This window comes from Babylonia areolata, chromosome 6 (assembly GCF_041734735.1).
Source record: "Babylonia areolata isolate BAREFJ2019XMU chromosome 6, ASM4173473v1, whole genome shotgun sequence".
Lineage (NCBI taxonomy): Eukaryota > Metazoa > Mollusca > Gastropoda > Neogastropoda > Buccinidae > Babylonia > Babylonia areolata.
In genome coordinates, this window is record NC_134881.1 from 12,326,562 (window position 1) to 12,353,087 (window position 26,526).

A 26,526-nucleotide genomic window follows, 5' to 3' on the forward strand; every position below is an offset into this window, starting at 1 on the left:
GATGATGGGGCAGCAAAAAACAAATAAAACTAAACAAATTGCGAACAAACAAAATCAGCAACCGTGGTCCTATTAGTGGAGGGCCTATTGTAAATCATTACTGTCCATTCTTTTTCTTTTTGTCATTTAAGTTGCTGAAGATGCAAACAAATGAACTAGACTTCTTTTGATTAAGACAGTAGGTGATTTAGGTATGTGATTGGCCTTATGTAGTAATTTCATTCCTTTTCGTTTTTTGTTTTGTTTTGTTGTTGTTGTTGTTTCCTTGTGAGTAGCATTTAAATCAGTTGTAATATACATTTTCTAGTCGTGCTGTAATATAATGTAATAAATAAATAAAAAGAAGAAAGGGGCGTTGTTTCCAAGCAAGCTTATGTCGTTATTACAGAATAAACATCCACCAACATAGTAAAACTCTCATTTTCTTTTAGCGCATATGCTTGTGCGCGTCACATGTACAAAAGATCAGTGTCTGTTAATGCAAATGCCCACGAGCTCGTCCATGTGAATGTGTCTTTGTTTCATTTTTGTGTGTAGATATAAGGTTATTCAGTCTGGATCGGGATCAGGGCTTGGTTGCACAAAAAATCTAATTTAGAACCGCAAAGTTTGCTCAGTGTAAGAATAATTTTCGCATGTCTACGCTCAGGAAGAGCGCTAAACAAACTTAGGGCTTCTGGGATCGCATAAGCAACTCCGCCATGGCTACGTCACAAGAGGCAGTCACTTTGCAGTTATCGTAACGGAAACTTAACAAACAAAAAACGTTGTTACTGGTATGTTACACGTTTTTTCGTTTCTCCCCTCAGCTCAAGGTGGGCCCGCCTGCTCCCGGTTGCACTACGCCTTGCCTCCAGGACACCCAATAAAGTTAAAGGACAAAGAGACATACATAAATGAAATGTGCGCATAGGACTTGGTTTCTGGTCGAGGATAGGCGCTAAATAAGTATCAATAAATCAAAAAGAGAAGACAGGGAAGAAATCGTTTAATTTGTTCCAACCCTCACAGATCTGCCAATGGAATGCAAATGCGGCTCCGGGCCTACACCCTGGACCATGTAACCTTCCAGGTGGTTGCATTCAATGATGGTTTTGACAAAGAACCAGCCTGTATGCTGCTCTGTTCTGCTCTCCGCGGAATTGTGCAGCCTCCGGAGGTGTTTACAGCCTGGCGTACAATAATGTTTGGTTGTTTCAGTCTATAAACATTGTGGAACGAACACCTGCGCTGGCGGGTGCTTTGTACGTACCAAGAATCATTAATTTGGAGACAGACAGACAGAGAGAGAGTACTAAAAGAGGTATGAGAGGCATGAAGTTTGGTTTCCATTCCAATGATCCATGACATCTTGTGTTCGAACCCCAGCATTGCATCGCCAAGCGGGTTTAAGAGTGGATAATTTTCCCATCTCTCAGATCAGTTAACAACGACAAATGATAATAATGATAGTAGTATCATTATTATCATCGAACCCATACATGAACAAGAAGAAAAAAACAACAAACAACCAATCAAACATTAAACAAATACAACAGAAGACAGAAAAAAAGACTGAGAATAATTGTGTCGCCTCTCACACACACCCGGTGTCGCTTCACACACAGGTGACGTGTGTGCTTTAACTCTCTCCATACGAACGGCGAAAGAGACGACGTTAACAGCGTTTCACACCAATTACCATCATCAAAATATTGCAAGCGGAAGGCTCTTATACTGAAGAGGTGAATGTTGACAAAGAATACCACAATTCTGACGACGGAAGCTAAAGGTTGGGTCATTCAGACACCCACTGGACATCCGAGGGGTCTGTGTAGAGGAGAAGAGAGGACTGGCCGTACTGAGTGAGTTAAGGGAATTGCTGCACTGTCTTTTTATGTTTCTTCTCCTTTTATAATACAATAAAACGATTGAGAACCCAGCGTGACAGGCTTCTATAATTATGTCCCTGGTCTGCGTGCATATCTTTTAATCCGTTCACCCCCTGTTGTCCTTTCAACCGTATTCCCCCAAATCCATCACAATTTAACCCATACACTTACCGCCCTCTCTGTTACAAATGTGGCGCTGCGAGCAGGATCCTTTCAAATCTCAGTATCCTTTCTATATTCCTTCATATCCATCACAACTTTAACCCTCACCCCTTACCGCCCGATTTTACTTCATCAAAACAACAACAGTAATAATAATAACAACAATAATAATAATAATGTAGAACCTGAAAATTTAAGTATGGCATCCTAAATGACAGGATAAAAACGAAACAGTGTTGTTGTTTTTTTTCCCCCGATTGCGGACCCCTTGCATAAGTGACAGAATAATCAACTAGCTGCTGATTGTGGTCGCTGCCAAGAAGAAGAAACGTTTACATGTAAAAGCCCACTGGTTGATACGAGTGAGACCGCGCTGCAGCCCTGAATGCTGGTGAATAAAAAAGGAGAAGAATGTGTACTTATATAGCGCTTACCCTGCAGCTCCAGGTGTGTACACAATACACTTGGTACTTACAATACAATACAGTACAATACATGACATAAAACTGCTTTATCACTCCCTCAAGGGGAATTTAGCGTGTGTATATATGCCCAAAATTCAGTTCTACAAGAGCACAAGAATAGAAACTTACAGACATTTAAAATAATGCATTATAAAACACACACACACGCACAACCACACGTATATATATATATATATATATATATATATATATTGCTACACATCTGCTGTATTAATGAATTCCCCCCCCCCCCCCCCCCCCAAAAAAAAAAAGATTATCTGCTCCTCTCTACTTTTGTGCAGCTGCTACCAAAACGAAAAATAGATCCTTTTGATTATATCACCAACAAAAACAAACATCACACAATGCCACACACAAACACACACACACAACACACACAAAGAGGTGAGAAGACAAACACATACACAGGAATACATTTTCATTTTCAATTTGATTTTTCTTTATTTATCATCAAAGCTGTACTGTAGTATGTACATTACCTGCTATATTAAGTTGTGTTTTTTTTATAAAGCCATCATGAAATGCAAAATAAGTACAATGAATTATCATTCCAATGTTTATGTCAACATTTCATATAAAAAGTGGAAAGGAATCGCATCATTCAGCAAAGCCATTGAGGTATAAATAGATTTTTAAAACAGTTGCAACACTGACAAAGAACACAATGCATAAAGTCAAATATCAAATGGTGTAGGCATATGCAAATAATTTGTCAATCATCGTCTTAATCATAATTATTGCAACACATAATTTCACCCATGCTCCAGCTCCACTGTTTTGTCATTTTTCTTTTCTACACATCTCATGGCCTTTTAAATTCATCACAATCAGCAGCTTCCCCCACACCCATCTTTCTCCTGCCATTTCTTTTCTGTGTGTGTGTGTGTGTGTGTGTGCGCGCGCGTGTGCACATGGCATAACTGACCGTTCAAATGCAATAATCTCTCAAAACAAAACGGCCACAAGTGAAATTTGCTTAAGAATTTCAAAGACTAACCAAACTAAGCAAGAACCACTCAACACTCTGGAAACCATTTTCTTTACCCCTTGAGAATTCCAATCATAATATTGATGCAGTTTTACTGGAATCTTAGGGATCAACATATTTAGGACACACACAAAAATGAACATGTTCTTTGGTGATGCTCCAGTGCAGAATGCACTCACGCAATCAAACATACTTCCAATCAGCTTTCCAAACTATCAAATCAAAAAAATGGGGTATGAAAAGTGTGACCAATTATTCTTTGCATAATGCATGATGTAATTCTGCCCACAAAACTTACTCTGTGTTGTGACTTTTAAAAAAGCACAACATTTCACACTGAAAAGTATTTTTTCATGGTCTTCTGATTTCTAACACAATGCAATGAACAACTTTTTCAGCACCTAAAAATGATGATCATTCAGGAACTTCTCTTGTGCAAATGTGTTGACTGACCACAGGGCATGCTATTTTTATTCAATGTATGTTTCTGTACGGTTAAGTATCACAAACTAGGACTGGCAATTTTACAATGCACACAAGAAAAAAAATACCATGCCTGTTGTTCCAAAAAATGCAAAGCGAGTGCATGTACAAGAACATACACATCAGTGTGTGTACACACCAGTTCACTATCCATGACAGACTTTGGAATACATTTCAGACTGACAGCAACAGAAAACCACAGACAAATAACGAAGCTAAGGTTTACAGTCAGTCTGAAGCAAAAAGATAACCACTGGTGGTAAATCATCGCTGGCCTCTAACCTTTTCTGCAAACACAAACACTAAAAACACTGGGGGGAAAACAAACAATGAAAACAACAACAACAAAACAGCAAAGCACTTCAAGTTTGCCACAGAACAAGTGACCAGTTCATGGTCTAGAATTAAGCCAGCCAGGTCATACATATACATACGAATGAAAATTTCAGTTCTAACCTTCGTCAGCACTGAGTACTCAGTGGCTTGGGCATCAAGAACTGAGCTTTTCAGTCACAAGAAAGCCTACACAAGATGCTGTGAAACAATCTTCTCTGTGATCTTCAAACACAAAGAACCAGCCATCATCAGTTGAAAATTTTCATTCAGCTAATTCATTTAAGAGGCAGACTGAGGAAAAGAAAAGCGAAAAAGACCACCACACTGCCAGCAACGACCCAAAGACTGATGACATGGACTGGCACCAACCGGAAGGTTGTGGAGCTGGTCATGTCACCAATCTCTTCTTCTTCAACATCTCCTTCAGCTCTGTGAAGAGTCACTGGGATGCTGCACAGAACTTTTCATTCACCAAATTCCTCCACATCTGTCAGCTGTATGTTAAGGCATGGGTCTCTGGAAATGGTTTTCCTGTCCATTCTGCAATGTTATTTTTCAGTCTTCCCAATCCATATCTTTTTCTTTGCAGCTCCCACAGCTACTTACCCACCTTCAGATTTCAGCCAGTACTGACACACAGAGAAGAACTGGGACCACACAGTTGAACACTATCCACTTTATCCGTGCATCTTCCAAAGCACTGCTCAAATTTCCTGAATAGCCTTTGAAAGCATTGCTTGGATTTGAACAGTCTCTGGTCTATTAATAGTAGAATGTATTATAAATAAAGCACTGAAAGCTTTTTATTCAATTATAAAATCTTTGAACATCACGCATCTCTATTTGTTGTTCCATTATGAAATCTGTGACCAAAACAGATTTCTATTGAGATGAGATTTGTTTTTAACATTTTCCGTCCCAAATCTGAGCTCATACTTTCCCCAGTTATGCATACACTTTAAGTACTGACTGTTTCTGTGTTGTTTAAAGAGAACTTGGCTGTTCATTGTGCACACGACTGTGGTTTACATGCAAATGTGGTTATGTAAAATATGTAGACCTGGTATGGAAACAAATTTGACTTTACAAGATGGGCTCATATTTTCCCCAGTTATGCATACACTTTAAGTACTGACTGTTCAGGGTTGCTGAAAAAAGAACCTAGTTGTTCATTGTGCACACAGGTCTGGTTTACATGCAAATGTGGGTTTAAAAAGAGCATGTAGACCTGGTATGGAAACAACTTTGACTGACTTTATATTAAGTACAGCTGTGTCATGACTTAATCTTATTAAGTACAACAGTGTCAGTACCACAACATTATGGCATAGCTTTTTGATGTGGAAAAAGTTGCATATATAACACATTACAGTAAATATGCACATATATTTTTTAATACATAATAAAATAACACAAGAATAATATACAAATTAATAAACATTCAAAGTTAATAATTTTTTTTTAAGCTAATAAAAAGAAATAAAACAAGAAAAAAAAAATCAATCTGATTAAACAAGACAGTTGGCATAAACTTGTAAACACAACAGTCACCTGACCTATCAACTATGAATAATAATACATTGTCCATTGTTCACATTTTCTTTTGAGATCTGATCCATTTCAATAATCACAACACATGAATGCAGTTGAGACAAACTCCACGTCTTGACTGTCACAGGAAAGGGGAGATCAGAATGATGAACCAAGCGTACCATGGCAATTTTGGCCATAAACCAGTAAAAAAGCATGGAGCTGGGGAAAACAGGGAGGGGGCTGGAAGTAAAGAACAAACATTCCCACACATATTCCTGTCACTATACACAAAGCAAAGTGGGGAAAGGGTGTTGGATAGGGGTGTGGGGGTGATAAGGGGAGGAGTAAGCATACTTGTTACCATAAGCAATGAAATGGCAATGGGGGTGGGGGTTAAAAAAAACGTAGAAACAAATATCCCTCACACACTGATGTATCAACAGCAAGTGGGAACATGGTGGCAGAAGCTTATACTCCAAACATGTGGATGTATCAAAAACTCTATTCAGTTCTTCCATTGAATAACTCTCTGACCACCAGGTTTCTAAGTTAAAAACATTCCCCCAGTGCCAAATATTTCAGAAACGATACTCTCAGTCACAGGATTCTGTTCATGTCAAAACACCACAGTGGACTTGTTCACTTCAAACCTGGTCAGGAGGCAAAGGTTAGTCATTGTTCTACTGGCAGGGAAACTGGCTGCAGCTGTCAAGCTATGTTACAATTTGAAAAGTGGTCTTACCAACATGACCCATCTATGTCGACAAAAGTCACCTATGGCGGTGCACTGTTTAGCCAACTAAAGTCGCCACTGGTGGTGAAAGAGTCAAAGTTCCATTTTAATTCAGAATGCATAAAGTACCCATGAAAATAAACTTTGGGGAAAAAAGATTCCAAAAACACATTTATAAAGTGCATCTGATTTGGTTAAATACCTATCAAAAACAAACTATATTGTAAGATTATTTCACCCAACCATATCAAACTAATTCCTTCAGTTTCTGGAATCTGGGTCATGGTGGCAGAGTTGAGGGAATTCTGCACAGGAACAAAACTAAGGATTTTTAGTTTGTGGGCATCAAAGTTTTTTTTATGCCTTTCTGTTAGAGATCGGAAGTGAAATCTGGAATCTGAGGAGAGAACAGGCTGATATACTGAAACATGAGATGCCATATATATATATATATATATATGTATATATATATATATATATATATATATCATTATAATTAAATACATAAACAAGAAAATATACAAATAAATGACAGAGTGACAGAGTGAACATGAGAAGCACCAGGGCATTTCCCATACTTTGGATGTAATCTCAGCGATAAGTAAGTACATAAATGAATAGCAATGCAAACAGAAGAGACACCTTTGATACATCCCAGGGTTCTGATATACTTCAGCCAAAAGTACTTAAGTAGAGTGTGTGCGTGCATGTGTACGTGCACATACATTAACACACACATTTTACATGTGTCTGAGTCTGTTCATTACTTACATGCACAAGCACACAAAGATCAACAATGGAAAACAAGAACGAATAACAAGAAACAAAAAATTCTTACGTCTACTCTGTCTCCAAACTATGCAAGCATGTCCACTCACTCCTCTGTCTCCAAACTATGCAAGTATGTCTATTCCTCTGTCTACAAACTATGCTATTATGTCTACTCCTCTGTCTCCAAACTATGCAAGCATGTCCACTGTCTACAAACTATGCTATTATGTCTACTCCTCTGTCTCCAAACTATGCTATTATATCTACTCCACTGTCTCCAAACTATACTATCTCCTCAAATAATATTAGTGACATCCTGCTTCAAAGGAGCCATTAAAGAATGAAAAATAACGAAAAGAAGGAGAAAAGGACAACCTTTGTATTTCTCCACTTCACAAGATTGATTAAACCAAGAGTATCTGTGTGCCTGCTGTTGTCTCACAACCAGAACATACACAAGAAACATGATCACGCTGCAGAGATTTTACCATGCGACTTGCGGACAAGTATCAGATTGACAAAACCTGATGACTGACTTAAGTCTGCACATCTCTGCGAATGTTAAACAGTTATCTTTTCTTATAATTTTCAATACAGGACAAGACAGGAGAGAGGAGGATAGCAAAAGGCGTACTGGTTCAGCATTGTCCAAACAGGATCCATTATCTTCAACTACAAAAACTACAGTTTTAGTCCAGCAAAACAAATTCAGACAAGTTTAGAGAATACAAAAAATATAAATATAACAGTAAATGCAGTTTGCATATAATTAGGCTTCTTTTTTTTTCTCTTTTTTTTTTTGTACCCATCCCAGAGGTGCAATATTGTTTTAAACAAGATGACTGGAAAGAACTGAATTTTTTCCTATTTTTATGCTTAATTTGGTGTCAACTGACAAAGTATTTGCAGAGAAAATGTCAATGTTAAAGTTTACTACGGACACACAGACACACACACACACACAGACAACTGAACACCGGGTTAAAACATAGACTCACTTTGTTTACACAAGTGAGTCAAAAAAGCAACTGAAACAAAGCTGTACACAGATGCAGATGTCTATTTTCAGTCATATTCCCTGTTCTTTCTGTAAGTGCTAAAAAAAATATAACAACAACAAACAAGCAAACAAAGAGAACAGTGATTCTTATAAACAAAACTGTTGCCGTCATCTATGATTATGATAAAAACAAAGTCAAATATCACTTATTTGTCAAAATCCGATTGAATTCCACCACAGAATCTGTAGAACTAACACCACTACCACAAACAGGTGGGTTCTATATCTCTCTGGTTTAAGTCTTTCACACTTCTTCACTAATGTTGCAAAAACTTGATTAAAGTCATCAGTGAATGTATGTTGAGCCGGCAGCAACCAGTGAAGAGAGACAATGGGGTCACACCAGCACACTTCCTGAGACTGCGCCTAAGTTGGAGTGCACTGACTGCGGGAGCATGTAGGTCTAAGTACCTGTACACACACACTTTTGAAATGTTCTCTCCCCTCCAATGATCTGTTTATATATATATATACTGCAAACACATATCTGGTAATTACTGGGTTTTTTTTAATCCTCTAAATATTGTTTAAAACTTGATTAAACCCACAAGTAATGGTATATTGACATAATTCCTTGCCATGACCCATATATTGAAGTTAGTTCATTCAGACATGTGTATACTTGCTTCTTTGCTGTGATCCAAACATTGTATCAAAACCAATAACTGACTTTGACATAAACATTTCCACTCTCTGACTGAGCTGAACAAGTCACCAAGTTTTGTAAAACCCTGGCTTCATCAAGATTTTAGTACTCGGCTCATTCTGACATGTATGTACTTGCTTCCTTGCTGTGAGCCAAACACTGAATCAAAAACCAGTGACTGATTTAGATGTGAATATTCCCACACTTTTACTGTTACCAAGTTTTGTCAATCCTGGCTTCATCAATTTTTGAGTACTCAGAGCACTGTAATTCAATATGTGGTGCAAACACACACACACACACACACACACACACACTGTCCTTTCTTTAAATGTAAGACATGAACCAAAAAACTATTTTAAAAAAAAAACACACAAAAAACAAACAAACAAACAGAAACAGAAAAAAACAACGGAAAAAGACACTGACATACAAAAGAAATCAGAAGCACAAGAACTGTTTGAAATCCTGGTTTTGTACTTAAATCACAATGAAATAACCTTGAGCGTAACCACAGCAGCCATGCACGTTACAGATTAAAATCATCCTCATTATAAAATACCACAAAGTGATATGCACTTGATACCAATCTTACCCTGCTACAAATAATGAAAGACAATGATATCTCTGTTAAGTTTCAGCACAATCAGTCACAACTCTGATCACAAACATTTTACTGTTCTAAGACATATCCAAAATCAGTCAATACAATTGCAAGCAACTCATGCATTCATCCTCATTTTACACACACAAAAGTGCTACATAAAACAGTGGGAATTAGATGGCTTAACTAATTACTTGAATACCATCTTTGGGTAACTAATGCAGACAATGCATGTTAAAACTTGGTCCAAGCATGTTTTAGCAGACACTAACGGAATTTTTTTTTCTTTTAATAATATTTTTAAAAAAACATATAAAGAGGAAAGAAAAAAGATAATCAAAATGACAGGGAATCTGCTTGCCATTTTTCTAAATTTTGACTGAAGTCATAAGCGCTAGCCTTGCATTTTGCTTGACTCCCTTAAAATTGGTTCTTCTAGTACTAATCACACCCCAGATGACGATGCGCTGAAACATCCATCTAGATGGCAACATTCAGATTCATGGCTTTTTCCCAGATCAGCTAATTTTTTTTTTTCCTTCCTAACTTGCAGCTTGACACTGCAAACAGAAAATTATGTTGTGGTAAGTGGTAAGTTGAAACTAACACAGCCAATCACCCACTGGACACAACTGAAGTGACTCAGCAGCAGTGCAGAGTCAGCCAATCACCCACTAGACACAACTGAAGTGACTCAGCAGCAGTGCAGAGTCTACCAATCACCCACTGGACACAACTGAAGTGACTCAGCAGCAGTGCAGTCTGCCAATCACCCACTAGACACAACTGAAGTGACTCAGCAGCAGTGCAGAGTCAGTCAATCAACCACTAGACACAACTGAAGTGACTCAGCAGCAGTGCAGAGTCAGCCAATCAACCACTAGACACAACTGAAGTGACTCAGCAGCAGTGCAGAGTCACTGGATACAACTGAAGTGACTCAGTAGCAGTGTAGAGTCTGCCAATTAATCACTAGACACGACAGAACTGACTCAGCAGAAGTGCGAGTCAGTCCATCACCAAAGACACAACTGAAGTGACTCAGCAGCAGTGCAGAGTCAGTCGATCAACCACTAGACACCACTGAAGTGACTCAGCAACAGAACAGAACTGACTCAGCAGAAGTGCGAGTCAGTCGATCACCCAACAGACAATTGAACTGACTCGGCAGAAAAGCGAGTCAGTCAATCACCCAACAGACACAACCAAAATTACTCAGCAGAAGTGCGAGTCAGTCGATCACCCAATAGACACAACTGAAAATGACTAAACAGCCATACAGGGTCTCCTCCAGTAGTTGGCCTTGTGGCAACCTGAGACTCACAGCTCCTTCCCTGAGGACCAACGGTCTTGGGATCAAAACAGAATCGGTCAGGTGTTGGACTTCTGATCTAGTGTTCACCAATGATCAGGGTTCGAGGCCCTGTTTTGGCATGGTGTTGTGTACTTAGGAAAGGCACTTCACTCTGATTCTCCCCACTTCACCCAGGTGTGAATGGGTACCTGACCAGCTGGCAAATGGGGGCGAGTTGGCCCGGCCTTTCTACACCAAGCCCAAGACAGTGCAAATAAATTCACTGCCCTGGTGGTCATAAAAAGGCTATAGGACCTTTATCTTTTTTTTTTTTTTTTTTTTTTCAAATCTGTGGTTGTGACTTGAGTAAGGAGGAACAGGGATTATCAGCATGGGAGGGTGCAAATGATGGGCAGACAAAATGTACACCAAAAAAAAAAAGGAGAAAAAAAAGAACAAACAAACAAAAATTTTCAATCGAAATTTTATTCAATAACAGTAACAATAAAAGATACACACAACCCTCCCTTCCAACACATATCCAGATAAAAACCCAGAAACATTTGATTTTTGTCAGAATTCATTTCAATATTAAAGTCAGGTAAGCTAATGTGAAAAATGGTCAAAAGAACTATCTTCGAAAAGATTTCACCTAAGCAGATATCAGAAGCAAAGAACAGAGATATGTACAAGAATTAAAGGGCCCACATGACATGTTTCTGAGAGACAAGAACACAGGTGGGTTTGCTAAATGCCATGACATCACTTTCAAGGCACTGAATAGCTGTTATTTTGTTTAAAAAAAAAAAAAAATTAAACTGACAAGAAAGGTTTTCAGCGTTCTGCAGGCAACAGCGATGGACAAGACTGATTTTCCAAATATTGGAAAATGTTCTTCATTTGTCGTGTCACAGTTATGAAAGATATTGCAGAGAGAACAATTCATTATTCAACTGACTGCCAGCTTCCATAATGTACTGCTCTGAAAAGTCTGTTGTATTCACAAACAAACTATTCTGAGGACAGGACAACATGACACAAAACATTATCTTCTGAAGCAGCTGTCTTGACAAATGAACTACCTACCTGTTAGAACAAGATGACACAATATCTCCCCGAGTATGCGTCACATTCACAAGTTAACTATCCTAAGCAGCTGTCTTGACAAATAAACTATCTACCTGTTAGAACAAGATGACACAATATCTACCCGAGTATGTGTCACATTCACAAGTTAACTATCCTAAGCATGCGACAACAAAACAAAATATCTGCATTTTTACAGCTTTTTATCACATGATGCGTTTGATTTAGTGGTATTGGGAAAACAGAAACTCCTCTCATAAATGCAAGCAAACCCATACAGACCCACACACTCTGCAGCTTCAGGGGGTGGGGGGGGGAACACAATGAAAATTGCATACTTTATTCTGATGATTGCAAACATCTCTCTCTCTCTTTATCTCTCCATCACTCATTTTCCTTCCCCCATTCTCTTTCTCTCTCTCTCTCTCTCAGCACATACACTTTCCCATTTTGAGTCCTTTCTCTCCTCATTCCCAGCATAGATCATCACGCCGTAACGTGGACTGGAGTTTTCTCATGTCTCTCAAGACGTTCAGGGACGGGTGGGCAAATTCTTGGTATTTCGCATCCTTTTCATTTCGACCTGAGGACCCAGGACGAGTGCACACCCGTTTGCCATGATCAGAGCCATGGCAGCTAGGGTGTCTGTGAGTCACCTGCAATCGTCCCATGGCAGAACTGGGGCGAGGAACCTGCTCGGCCTTTTTGCTGCTATGTTTGGTGTGTCGTTTTGTGTCTTCCAGCTGAGAAACACACCACAAACATTCATCCATGTCAGCACATAATAAAGATGCGAAAAACACACAACTTCAAACCATGTGCAGTATAATGCTGTAAAATATACAATACACACAACTTCAAATCATGTGCAATATAAATCTGTAAAATACAGCTAAATCGTGTACATCATAAAGACTTGAAATAAGGTCTTCAAATCAATTGAAGTACAAACGACTGGCTAAAGGGGACAATGCATATTAGCACATTATGAAGATGTGGAAATCACCTTCAAACTTATATTGCATAAATAACAGTCTAAAAATGAACAAGAAAGCTGTTTCAGCAATGACCATGATTGCACTGTTGTTCTATGCCAGAATCACACAGAAAACAAAGAGATCTACCTTTGAAGACACTGATAAGGAAGACAGCCCAACAGCGTGCTAAAGCACATGACGTAAATGAACACACACACACACACACACACATACACACACACAAGTAATACACAAACACAATCATTTCGTCCTCCCATACACACAAAAGCAAAACCTACACAAACCTACACACAGACAAAAGTACACATATACAAACACTACACATACAAACGTACACATACGCGCGCGTGCGCATGCATGCGCACTCAACACACAGGCACACACACGCGTGCGCGTGCACATGCACAAAACAATGCATGCACACGCACGGACACACACACAACACACACACAGTTGTTACACTCTAAATCATAATGTAATAGTATCTTACCCACATGTTTTTCTTTTTACATAATAATTGATGTGTGCATGGTGATAAGTGAAGGGTGTGTCAGTTTTTTTGTTTTTTTCTCTTTGATTTTTGCTGACGGACAGTTTATTTTAAGTGAGCCTAAAGAGAATTTTCTGTTTTTGGTTGAAGCAGATAATAAAGTATTTTGAATTTAAATTTGAATTTGAATTTGAACATTTCAGTGGATTCAGTGAGCCAGATGACGTTGAATAAATGTGACTATCCCTAAGTCATGGATCTTATTTTCATTGTGTGTTTTTTTTGTGGGTTTTTTTTTGGTGGCACAAGCAGTATTTTCACTTGCTTTTCTTTATGTTGTTTCCACTTGTGTTTATTTCATAACCTACAGTATTGACAGCTTTTCTGTAGTATCAGTATGTGTATGAAGTTCAATTTGAAAAAAAATTTTGTTGCGTCTATTTTTTTGTGGCAATAGCAGTATTTTCATTTACTTTTCTTTTCTGTAGTATCAGTATGTGTTCTGGTACTGGTAATAAGTGCAGCTTATAAGCCAGTGCGGCTTATGTGCGTATAAGTTCTTTTTTTTTCTTTTTTTTTAATTTAGTGGGTGCGGCTTATGTACCAGTACGCTCAATAGGCTGAACTTTATGGTACCCTACCCATACAAGCATAACACACACCACCACCCTGCGAAAAAGAACAAGACCGACAAATGACAAGACACACACACACACACACAAACAGGTAAACCAACAGTACAGCTGACCTTTTGTTGGTGCTGTCGCACTCTGGAGATCTGCTGCCCTTTGCCCTCCATCCTCTCCAGCACAATGTCCATCTCCCTCTCAATGTCTTCCCGTATCTGGGGGTCTCTCTCCTCGTGGGCCTGACGCAACAGCTCCTGGTGTTCACTGCAAACAGTCACTCCTTCCTGTCAACTGGGGGACTCCTTCCCTTATCACACGCCCCTCCCTGTCCCTCATCTCTCAAAGAAAAGAAAATGCTGAAAGAAGGACCCAAGAGGAAGAATAGGGTGTGGAAAAAAACAACAACCCTGGACAGAATATTTTTAAAAGTTTTGTTAAACTATTTTTTAAAAATCTGGTTATGAAGTGGCATGTCTAACAGAGACAACAACAAAAAGTGACTGAGACAGAGAGAGAGAGAGAGAGAGAGAGAGAGAGAGAGAGAGAGAGAGGAAGGGGTGGGTGGTTGAACGGAGGGAGATGGACAGAAAAAGAAAGTGTCTTTTCAGTTTCAGTTTCAAGAAGGCAGACTGATCCACATAAACACCACATCTTAATTAAAAAAAAAAAAAAAAAATCAATATTGGAAAACAGATGCGTGACCTATACATAAACCCCAACGTGTCAGCCAGGCCTGGAGAGCCCACCATAGGTATGTGCCCATCATATTTTCAATCTATCTTTCAGTACAGTGTATCCTCACCAGCTGAGCTGCCCGAACTCGTCTTGGAGCTGGGCCAGCAGGTCAGTCAGGTCCTGATCAAGACTGAGGCTGGACGTGGAGCTGAGGGATGGGGACACGCTCCTCCGGCCCCCACCCCCACTCTCCCCGTGGTCATGACTGTGGCCGTTGTAGAGGGAGGAGCACAGGGCCAGGTTGTGGGACTTCATCAGGGCCAGTACCTTCTGCACGTTGGCTCCCACCGCATAGCTCGGCCCTGTCGACTGCACGTGAAGGAGGGACAAGGATGTTGATATTGTTGCTTATAGTCCAGCCGACCGCACAGGGTCATGTCATTATTCACACACACACACACACACACACTGCACTGTGTGTGTGTGTGTGTGTGTGTGTGTGTGTGTGTGTGTGTGTGTGTGTGTGTGTGTGTGTGTGTGACTATACAACAATTGCAACCATGTTATACTTAAAACACATCTGCAACAACAACAAAAAACACAGTTCATGACATATTATCTTAACAATTAAGCACCTTAAAGGCAAATATAATTAGACAGTGCAGTGGACGTCAGCCCTTACGCTTAATTCATCATACCCAAATTACAAAAAAATTATAGACAAAGCCACATAAAAATACACAGAAAAGGCCACATAGGCAAACAACACTGCAGAATGGATGGCTAGCATCCATCCCATAGTTTACCACAACCTGATCACCAGAGCAAAACAGCACAGACTGCAGAAACAGTGGAAAAAAGTGTCAAGGCTTCAGACTTCCAAGGCATGCTCATGTGACAAAAAGAACAGAAAGGGGAATGGACTGGGAAGGAAGAAAAAGCGGACAAAAGTGAAGAAGGAAAAAAACACAGAAACAAAGACAGCATTAGGAAAAAGGAGATTTTTTGCACAGGATTTGCACAAGACAGGTTGCTATTTATTCTGAAAGGCCCTGCAGCATCCCATAGGAATGTATGTGACGATGGTGTGGGGCAAATGATAATAACAGAAATATTACTTCTATCTATACAGCACCTTTCCATATGAAAAATGCTCGGCTGCATTGTACAAAGTAAAAACTGACATTTAAAACACGCATCTGAACGCTAAAACAAAAAAACTATGATGCATATCCTTGCACAGACATCAAACCAACATTAAAAGCTTTATCTATGTTCATACACTCACAAAATCATCACCCACAACACATTGTCCATACTGTGCATCACAATACTTTAATAATGCACATATTATTATATCACAATGCTTAACACAAACATCACAGTACTTAGAACCACAGCACACTATTGAAATCAGTCCAATGATTTTTTGTTGTTGTTGTTGCTGTCTTCATGTTCCCCCCACTTCCACCCCCCAACCCTCACCCCTGTTGTTTAATTCAACTTTCATCATCAATCACTTTTTTTTTTTTAAATTAATTAATTCACAAAACTTTTACAAAATATTGAAATATTGTCTGTACAAAGAAAAATCACAACACTTCACAAAATATTTCTAAATTCTGCACACCAGGTTAAAAAACAATAATAATTATCTTTTTTAATTCACAAAAGCCTACCTTGCCAGCGACAAAGGGAATGTCTGCCAGGTTCAGACGGTAATGCTTGGAGGGCTCTGGCTTGACGGGAACCTGTTTTCGGGACACCAGCTTTTTCTTCTTCTTGGGAGCTGGAGGCTTCTTGGATTTGCCCTTGGTTTCGGGCGGCTCTCGCTCTGACAATGGCGCCGAGTTCAGCAATATCTGATGCGATACAGCCGCACTCTCCAGCTGAAAGCAAATGAATCCCGCTGTGAATGAACAAGTTACATACGCAAGGAAACTGAAACTGACCCCAAGAGGCAAGCGTTGCAAGACAGCAATACAGAACACGCTGATGTTATTAGTTTTACACCCACATGCAGGTGAGTGCACATAGACAGAACAAGTGACAATTTTCAAAATGCTACTCGTTTAAAACGCCAATACAGAACATACTGATATTATCAGTTTCAGACTGATAGCAAGTGAGTGTACACAGACACAGAACAAATGAGAATGTTCAAAATACTATTAGTTTCACACACACAACAGATGAGCATACACACACAGAGAGACCAATGATAATATTATTTAGAGTGGAAAGGTGAAAAACTGAAAACAAGAAAATCCAAGGCATCAAACTTAACAGCTTCACACACATCAGGCATGCATGCACCAATGCACAAACACAAACACACACACAAAAGGAACACTTACAAATACAAAATCCCTAAATTAAGATAACTATCCCATTAAATAATAAACTATCCTGTAAATACACTGGTAATATTCATTTTACACTGCTACACTACAGTGCATATGAGTGTGCATACATAAGCTTGTTTAAGTGTGCATGTTTGCACGCATGCATATGGGCACATGTATGCAAATACATGCATGTGTCTGTGTGCATGCATGTGTGTGTGTGTGTTCTTTCTTTAATATCTTTTCACAGTTTAGTGAAATAAAACGTGTGTGTGCGCACACACATATGCACGTGGGCACATGCGTGCATGTGTATGTATGCATTGTGTTTAAATGACAATCAGCAGTAACATTTTAATAAAAACATAAAAAAGAGAAATCTTTAAAGACTCTTCAAAATACTGATCATATAACACATCCTCATGATGCAAGGCAAAGCATGTTTCAAAACAGAATAAAACTAAACAGAAAAAAACAAGACTTACATCCAGCGCTCTTTCCTGCAATGATCTGCGATGATCTCTTTCCTCTTTCAGTTTGTTCTCTAACTCTTTTATTTTGGACTGAAAAAGAAAGGAAAGAAAAAGGAAGTCAACACAAAAAAACCAGTGATGTGCTAAAAAGGAAGTCAACACAAAAAACCCAGTGATGTGCTAAATACTGATCTCTAGACCTGGTGCAGTCAGCACACCGCTTTTACCTCATTTCATTTTCTTAATAAAAATAAATGGCTGCAGACTTTACAGTACCTTATAACCTGGAAAATTTAGCATTAAGAGACTATGTAAACCTTCAGTATGTACACAAGAAATGGGTTCACACTGCAAACAAATGAGATAAATCATTATCAGTTTATAACTAAAATGGACAGATAATATTTCAAACAGTGAAATGTACTGCTTCCAAATAAACACTGTCATATACAAAACACAATTTGAAGCAAAATCAAGTGTTTTAAAGCCTAGATGTGTGTACGCACACGTGAGCACGCACACACACACACACATAAGTGCTAATGAATGATATAATACAAAGTGACAGACAAATCGATAAACAATTACAAATAATTACAAATAATTCTTTTAATTTAAGAGTCACTGTCAGGTTCATAGGACACCCCCACACTGGATTATTTACATGAAGGCATGCACAATCTGACCAACATTTACATGTCATCTCCTTTCCCCTGTTGTCTATGTGTTGTAAAGTTGCAACATACACATCAACCAAAAGGAAAAAACAACAACTTAATACTTCACTTGGGTTTGTCCATCACTGAGGTTTTTTGTTTTTTTAATGAGTCAATATGATGACCAAATGGTTAGCAAGATGATAGTTTGCAAATACATTAGTTGGCTTTGTTCATCTGTCTTGATATCCACAGATTTCTACAAAGGGGCAATTACAAACATAGGTAAGAGAGCTGATGTACGCCCAAACCATTATAATATTTACAGCAGAGTGATTTATAATAGCAACATGTTAATCACACAGGATGACTTTGACACAGCAAGCCACATATACAAGTGAGTGCACTGTGAAGTGATCTGTGCTTCTTACCATGGTGTGAAAAATACTGTTGGGTTTCTCTGACTGTGAAATAAAAGACCAGAACTACTGCTCATATTGCAGCAGTTCTTTTGAATCAACTCACTCCCACCCCAACCCCCACCCCTCCCCCCCACCCCCTCTCATTCCATTTTCATTCTATTCCCATTTCTTTCCCTCCATTTTCCTTTCACACTGCTGTCTTGCAGTGAAGTCCATCATAACGTGATAGCAATATGAAGTTAAAGACCACTCTTAGCACTGAAATCATAGGAGCTTCTTTTTTCCATCTCACTCTCTCTCTCTTTTAAACTTATGTAATGTTTCAATGCTTCCTGGGGGCACACGAAATATACTTCTTGCTTTGCCTTGCCTTTTCCGCCCTGCTTTCTTAAAAAGCCAGCCAAATAGTTTACAAGCATATGTCCAGTCTCTCTGCACATCTCTGAGAGTACCTTTGTTTGGATCAAGATATTGGGATACAAGGAACAATAGAAAATTGTAAACATGGGAATGAATTAAATGGACAGTGCAAGTGCCTCGCAAAACATCCCCTCAATGTGTGAAATCATTCCAGCACTTCAAACTCTTGTCAAATACCTCAGGAACCGTGCTCTTTTTGATCTGGTAACATGTGCATACAGTGTTACAACCATGTATTCATTCAATCACGTAAATAAAGCAACATGTTGTGTTGTCTAAAGGCTTTAACATTGTTAAAATTAATAAAACAATTTAAAGCCGTCCAAAGTGTGTAACTGTTTTCTTTAACAACCCTGAACATTTTTTTTCACACAGGAGTATAAGAAGGCAGGTTCAAGAAAGTGGTGGGGAATCGGGCATTCTCTGGCAATTTTTTTTTCATATCAAAAGCTTCACTGGCCTCAAAAAAATAATACATTAATCACATCAACAACAACAACAAAAGAAAAACATATAAACGCCCATCTCCAACACCCCCTCACACTCCCCCCCAAAAAAAGAAAAAGTATATTTCTTTCTTTTTCTTTATCTGCTCCAAACAGTAAAATCAAAACAACCTACCAACAGCATTTACAGGGAAGGAAAGAAACAACGAAATCACAACAGGAGAGTCACTTTTCACACCATTCTGAACATGGCACAACAGCGAGTGAGCGAGCGAACGGGTGGGTGGTTTCTCACCTCGGCTAGGGTCTGCGTGGCAGTAAGCCGCAAGTGGTCCCTCTCCAGTTCACTGATGCGCTCCAGCTGAGCGCAGTAGTCCGGGGAGAAGGGGCGAGGGCTGTGCTGGTCCTGATGCTGCTGCTGCTGTTGCAGAACCTCCGCTTTCTGCACTGCCTCCACCCGGTCCCGCTCGGCGCTCTGCACCATCTTCCGCATGTAGTCCAGCTGCTTCTCCAGCAGCTGGCACCGGGTCTCCGCCGACGACAGCTGAGATTCCAGCTCTGGCAGAAAATGGCACATCCTCAGTCTGGTGTTTAATTTGTGGTGGAAACAAAGAGGTGAAACCTTTGTGGCTCAAGTGTGATGCCTGCAGGTTGGTTTTTGTGTGTGTGTGTGTTTTTGTTTGTTTGTTTTAAAGGAAGAAACAAGAATCAAACTGAAACTTAGGGGTTTGGGGGAAGCTTTCTTTAACAAACATTTCACATAAACTGATTTTCAGTACTCTCCTGTTTTAGGGTTATGTTCTTTCATATTACCAACTCACTTACTGCAATGTCTCATGGCCTGGCTTCGCTAACAAAGATCTAGGAAGGGCGTTGTCCACGTCTGATGCAGGCACGCTCATGGCTGACACGGCCAATGCGGGAAAAGCAGAGTCGGCCGCAGCGGTTGCAAGGGAAAGTCTGGTCTGGGTTCGCGGCTGCAGCGTCGTGGTTCTTCCTCCTTCTGCATTTGTCCTCAAGGCTGGCCCTGCGGTTGTTTTCGAAGGAGGAGACAGCTTGGTGGATGGTGCGTCGCCAGGTCTCTCGATCAGCGGCTACTGCGGACCACTGGCGATGGTCAATGTGACAGGCACCGAGAGCTTTCTTCAAGGAGTCTTTGTATCTCTTCTTGGGTGCTCCTCTGTCACGGTGGCCAGTGGACAGTTCGCCATACAGCGCGATCTTGGGCAGGCGGTGGTCCTCCATCCTGGACACGTGCCCTGCCCAACGTAGCTGGGTCTTTAGCAGCACTGCCTCGATGCTGATAGTCTTTGCCTGCTCCAGGACCTCGACATTTGTGATGTAGTCACTCCAGTGGATGCTGAGGATGGTGCGAAGGCAGCGCTGGTGGAAGCGATCAAGCAGTCGTATGTGGTGCCGGTAGGTGACCCAGGTTTCGGAGCCATACAACAGGGTGGGCAGTACAACAGCTCTGTACACGCTGATCTTTGTGTCTTTCTTCAGGTGTTTGTTGTTCCACACTCTCTTGTACAGCCTGCCGAATGCGCTGTTTGCCTTTGCAAGTCTGTTGTCGATCTCCTTGTCGATCTTGGCGTCAGACGAGATGGTGCAGCCTAGGTAGCTGAACTGGTGGACCGACTTCAGCTCTGTCTCACCGATGTTGATGTGAGGAGCGTGGAATTCTTCCTGTGGGGCAGGCTGGTGGAGAACTTCCGTCTTTTTCAGACTGACTTCTAGGCCGAAGAGCTGCGCAGCCTCTGCGAAGCAGGACGTTATACGCTGCAGGGCCGCTTCTGTATGGGCGACGAGGGCAGCATCGTCGGCAAACAGAAGCTCTCTGATGAGTTGCTCCAGTGTCTTGGTGTGGGCCTGTAGCCGCCTCAGGTTGAATAGGCTGCCATCAGTGCGGTATCTGATGAAGATACCGTCGTCGTCGCCAAGATCTTCAGTGGCCTGTTGGAGCATCATGCTGAAGAAGATCGTGAAGAGGGTCGGCGCGAGGACACAACCTTGTTTCACTCCATTTCCAATTGGGAAGGGCTCCGAAAGGTCGTTGCTGTGTCTGACCTGTCCACGCTGTTCCTCATGTAGTTGGATGACCATGCTGAGGAATTTTGGGGGGCATCCTAGACGTTTCATGATCTCCCACAGACCTTTTCTGCTCACGGTGTCGAAAGCTTTCGTGAGATCGATGAATGTCGCATACAGTCCTTTGTTCTGTTCCCGACATTTTTCTTGTAGCTGTCTGAGAACGAAGACCATGTCAGTGGTGCCTCTGTTGGCTCTAAAGCCACACTGACTCTCTGGGAGATGTTCTTCGGCGATAGTAGGCACCAGCCGATTTAGGAGGACTCTGGCGAGGATCTTGCCTGCGATGGAGAGCAGAGTTATCCCCCTGTAGTTGGAGCAGTCCGACTTTTCTCCCTTGTTTTTATACAGGGTGATGATGACTGCGTCACGGAGGTCCTGTGGTAGTTTGCCTTGCTCCCAGCAGCAGACAAAGAGGTTGTGGAGTTTGGAGTGTAGTGCTGGGCCTCCATTCTTCCACGCCTCCGGCGGAATTCCGTCAACCCCTGCTGCCTTGCCACATTTCAGCTGTTCAATGGCCTTGACAGTCTCTTCTAGGGTTGGTAGCTCGTCCAGTTGTAATTTCACTGGCTGTTGTGGGATGCGGAGAATTGCCGAGTCTTGAACCGTGCGGTTGGCGCTGAAGAGGGCCTGGAAATGTTCCGACCACCTGTTCAGGATCGACGTCTTGTCTGTGAAGAGCGCCTGGCCGTCTGCGCTGCGCAAAGGACTCTGGACCTGGTATGAGGGACCGTACACCGCCTTCAAGGCTTCGTATAAGCCCCGGTAGTCACCAGTGTCTGCACAAAGCTGAGCCCTCTCTGCCAGGTTGGTCCACCACCCATTTTGAATCTCACGAAGCTTGCGCTGGAGGTTGCTGCATATGAGCCGGAAGGTTGCTTTCTTCACCGGACAAGACGGTTGTGCAAGGTGAGCCTGGTGGGCTGATCTCTTCTTCGCCAGCAATTCTTGGATCTCCTGGTTGTTTTCGTCAAACCAGTCCTTGTTCTTTTTCGACGAGAACCCTAGGACTTCTTCAGAGGACTGCAGGATGACTGATTTCAGCTGTGCCCATAGTGCTTCTGGAGAGGGGTCTGTGGGACAACTGGGGTCTTCAAGTTTGTCCTGAAGCTTCGCCTGGAATTCAGCTTTCACTTCAGCTGACTGAAAGTTGCCGACCTGGAATTTCTTCCTAGGAGCTCCTCCTTTCTTTGGTTTGGGCTTGAAGTGGAGCCTGAGTTTGCTGCGGACGAGGCGGTGGTCAGTATGACACTCCGCGCTGGGCATCACTCGGGTGTGTAGGACGTCTCGTACGTCTCTCTGGCGCATCAGGATGTAATCAATGAGGTGCCAATGTTTGGACCGAGGATGCATCCACGTTGTCTTCAGGCTGTCCTTCTGCTGGAAAATGGTGTTGGTGATGGTAAACTGCTGCTCTGCACAGAACTCGAGAAGAAGGCGCCCATTGTCGTTGCAATTACCAACGCCATGCTTGCCAAGGACTCCTTTCCAGGCTTCTGAATCTTGGCCAACTCTGGTATTGAAGTCGCCAAGGATGATGACCTTGTCGTCAGCAGGGGTGTTCTGAACGAGGTTGCGCAGATCAGTGTAAAACTTGACCTTTTCTGTGGGGTCCGCTTGGAGGGTTGGAGCGTACACGCTGAACAGAGTGGCATGCTATTTGTTCCGTAGTGGGAGGCGCATGGACATAATTCGGTCTGAGTGTCCTGTTGGCAGGTTTTCAAGCTTGGAGGCAATGGTGCTCTTGACCATAAAGCCTACGCCATAGAGGCGTCTCTCGGTCTCTGGCTTGCCTGACCAGTAGAGGGTGTACCCAGCGCCGTGTTCCTGGAGGCTGCCTTTCCCTGCAAAGCGGACTTCGCTGACGGCAGCAATGTCAATGTTCAGTCTCTGAAGTTCGTGTGCGACTAGAGCGGAACGCCTTTCTGGGTGGTTGCTGTCTGCAGAGTCACGCATGGTTCGGATGTTCCAGCATGCTACCTTTAGTCCTTTTGCACCTAATTGTGAGGCAGGTGCCGGCCTTTTCTTCTCTATTGTTGTTCGACCGCGTTTGGAGATGCCCGTTGACCGCGGCTAGCCAACTGGGGGGTATGGAGATGAGCATTTGTTTGGACCATCTTTTCTAGGCCCCTCTCCGTGTGGAGCAAGCAGTGCTGTCCCTAGAAAAGGCTGCTTGGTCGTTCAGGGTGCTGCCGAGTGATGCTGTCACCTCCGGGTCAACAATCAGGCGACCAATATCCTGAACCGCCTGCATGCAGGATTGGAACTGCGGCTTCCAGTGACATCTTCCACCTGCCGTTTTCGCCCCTTTCCCATCGCTACAGGGCTTGGAATAGTTGGTGGCGCGGACGTGGACGTGTCCTTCAAGCCTGCGCAATGGAATTTTTAGGTGGAGTGCAGTGTGCGCAGTACTGGCCCCACCCTTTACACCCGTGGTTCATCTGCCATAGCCTAGCAAGCTGGGACGGTGACAGTGAGGTCCTCAGGTCGTAGGTTTTATATCAGACTGTCCTTGTCCTAGCCTCTGGCTCAAAAACCTTCCTCGGAGGCACGGGGGCGCGGCGACTGAAAGTCGGGACATGGCCATGGACCCAGGGTCAATGCATGTCGAGACTGTCCTGCATTCCTTAGCACTTCATGGGTTTTACTTCAGACTTTTCCTTGTCTTAGATGGACAAGGAACTGCAATGAGAACAATGTATAACTGCATTAGTCGATCAAAATTATATTGTTTGTTGTTCACTGTCAAAAAACAAGTTTTTGTAGACCTATTGAAACATTGCTCTGGTTTGTGCCTTACAGTCTAATCCACATTCAATCCGCATTTCAATAATATCCCAACAACTTAAAGTTATATGTTTGTATCTGTCAAACCTTTTACCTATTCCCATCTTTTTCATGACTTTACAGCACAGATTTCATAACAAAAGTAGCTATTGAATGCTCTGTGAATCCCAGTCACCTTTTCCAGACAAGATGGTGGACAGAGAAGTTACATATCATTTCCTCATCTGTAATTTTCAGCATATTCATTCTAATTAATTCAGTGCTCTGTTTAAAATGTTGGTTTTCAATAAACACGTTGATGGTGCAGTTTGTGTCATTCTATATAGTCTATCATAAATTTCTTTATCTATTAACCACAAAAAAAAAAGACACAGAATGTCATACTGCCTTAAAACCAGAACTTAACCAAATGCTAATCCAGCAACAAACCAGAAACAACCCGATCAGATCTTGCAGATCCTAAGGCCATATCAAATAAATTGTTCACAATCCGGTAATACAATTTAATCTGGAACAGATTACAGCACTATGATTGGTATGTGTAAAAAGAACTATTTTTCTTCAGAGTTTAATTCAAATCTGTTACACACACACAAATACCCATTACATATATACACTGATACATACATTCACAGAAACACAGACACCAGATTATGGGTTATTAAAAGCCTCTTTATCTGGCACTAGTGGGTCACGGTAAAGTATGTGTAGTTAAATAGACTTTATTTACACATGTGAGCCAAAAAGCATGAAGAGCTGAAATTAAGAACTTGCTGGCACTGGCCCATAAAGTTCTAAAAAATAATGAAGGATATGACTCTCTCTTAAGTAATAAGGACTGTGTACAGTGAAATAGTACAAAGCACACATAATCCAAACATGCATACTGTCACACAAGAATTATCATCAAATGAGATAATTTCTCAAGATCTGACTATGTTCTGATACTTGGCAAGTCTCTGTTCTCTCTTCCATACAAATCATTCTGAGCAGACAATAATGAAGGCATGTCTGCTTCCATTATATGAAACAAAACATGTGGAAGTTTACAACCTGGAGAATAAACAAAACAAAACAAAAAAAAACACACACAAAACAAAAACACATAAACTCACAGAACGCACACATCAAACTGCTCCATGACAATGAACTTGCCAAATGTAACAAGTCTTCAGTAAATACATAAGAAACCAGAACCACAACAAGCTGTTCAATCACGATCTCAACACACCAAAAACAAATCAATTCAAATAAAAGATTCACTTACCTCTTGCCCTGGGGCGGGTGTTGCCGACACCGTTAGAAGCCGAGGGACCCTCGTCTGTCTGCACTTCCTCCTGCCGAGTAGGACGGAAGCTGTCCACAGGCTGGGATCTCTGGCGCAGAGAGGTTTTGTAGGCCTCCGTTTCAGATGCCAGTGTGCGCAAATTGTTCTCAGCATCTCGACGCTCCACCTCCAGTTTCTGCATCCTTTCCTGCAGATTCCGCAGGGCAGACAAGACACCTGGGACACGGGACACATGATAATTACTCTACAGGATATATTGCCTGTACTCTGAAGAACACCTAAGAAACTGGCTTGAAATAGACAAGAGTAGTCGATCTTTGTTGCTGCCCGACATGCCAGAGTAGGACAGTAAGTGTCATGTGGCATATGGGTTCATTTGTGTTTATCAGGAGTCTGCAAACAGTGAACCAGAAAATGACATTGCTTTGTTACGTCCAAGCATTAAACAGTAAGCAGATTTAAAGAAGACTTGTTATATTCATAAACTGAGCCTGATTCAGTGACTGCCCATATCATCAGTGTAGATTATACAGTAAACTTTGACTAGCAGTGTACAAAAAAAAAAAAGAACAAAAAAAAGAAACAAGTTGAAAATCAAACCAATACACAAATCATGTCTGGCATGAGAAATCCACACCACAGATACAATTTGAGCACAGATGTAGCAACTTAACGATAACATATGGAACAAGAGAGGCAAGGCCTTCAAGACTCACTTGTGATAGACTTTAAAAAAATCTAATCATTAAAATGTGTA

The 26,526-nt window shown here is 41.3% G+C and overlaps 1 protein-coding gene across 1 annotated transcript in view; it reads right to left on the reverse strand.

Moving 5' to 3' along the window:
* Positions 1-2,946: 2,946 nt before the first annotated feature.
* Positions 2,947-26,526, reverse strand: part of LOC143282737 (centrosomal protein of 57 kDa-like) — a 31,561-nt gene continuing 7,981 nt past the window's right edge. The window contains exons 3-9 of the mRNA XM_076588473.1: positions 25,749-25,985; positions 19,902-20,164; positions 17,675-17,752; positions 16,524-16,733; positions 14,972-15,213; positions 14,289-14,433; positions 2,947-12,795 (exon numbers count right to left, since the gene is read on the reverse strand). Of these exons, the coding sequence (XP_076444588.1) occupies positions 12,520-12,795; positions 14,289-14,433; positions 14,972-15,213; positions 16,524-16,733; positions 17,675-17,752; positions 19,902-20,164; positions 25,749-25,985 (1,451 nt within the window). The 3' untranslated portion in view covers positions 2,947-12,519. The remainder of the gene's footprint in view (positions 12,796-14,288; positions 14,434-14,971; positions 15,214-16,523; positions 16,734-17,674; positions 17,753-19,901; positions 20,165-25,748; positions 25,986-26,526) is intronic.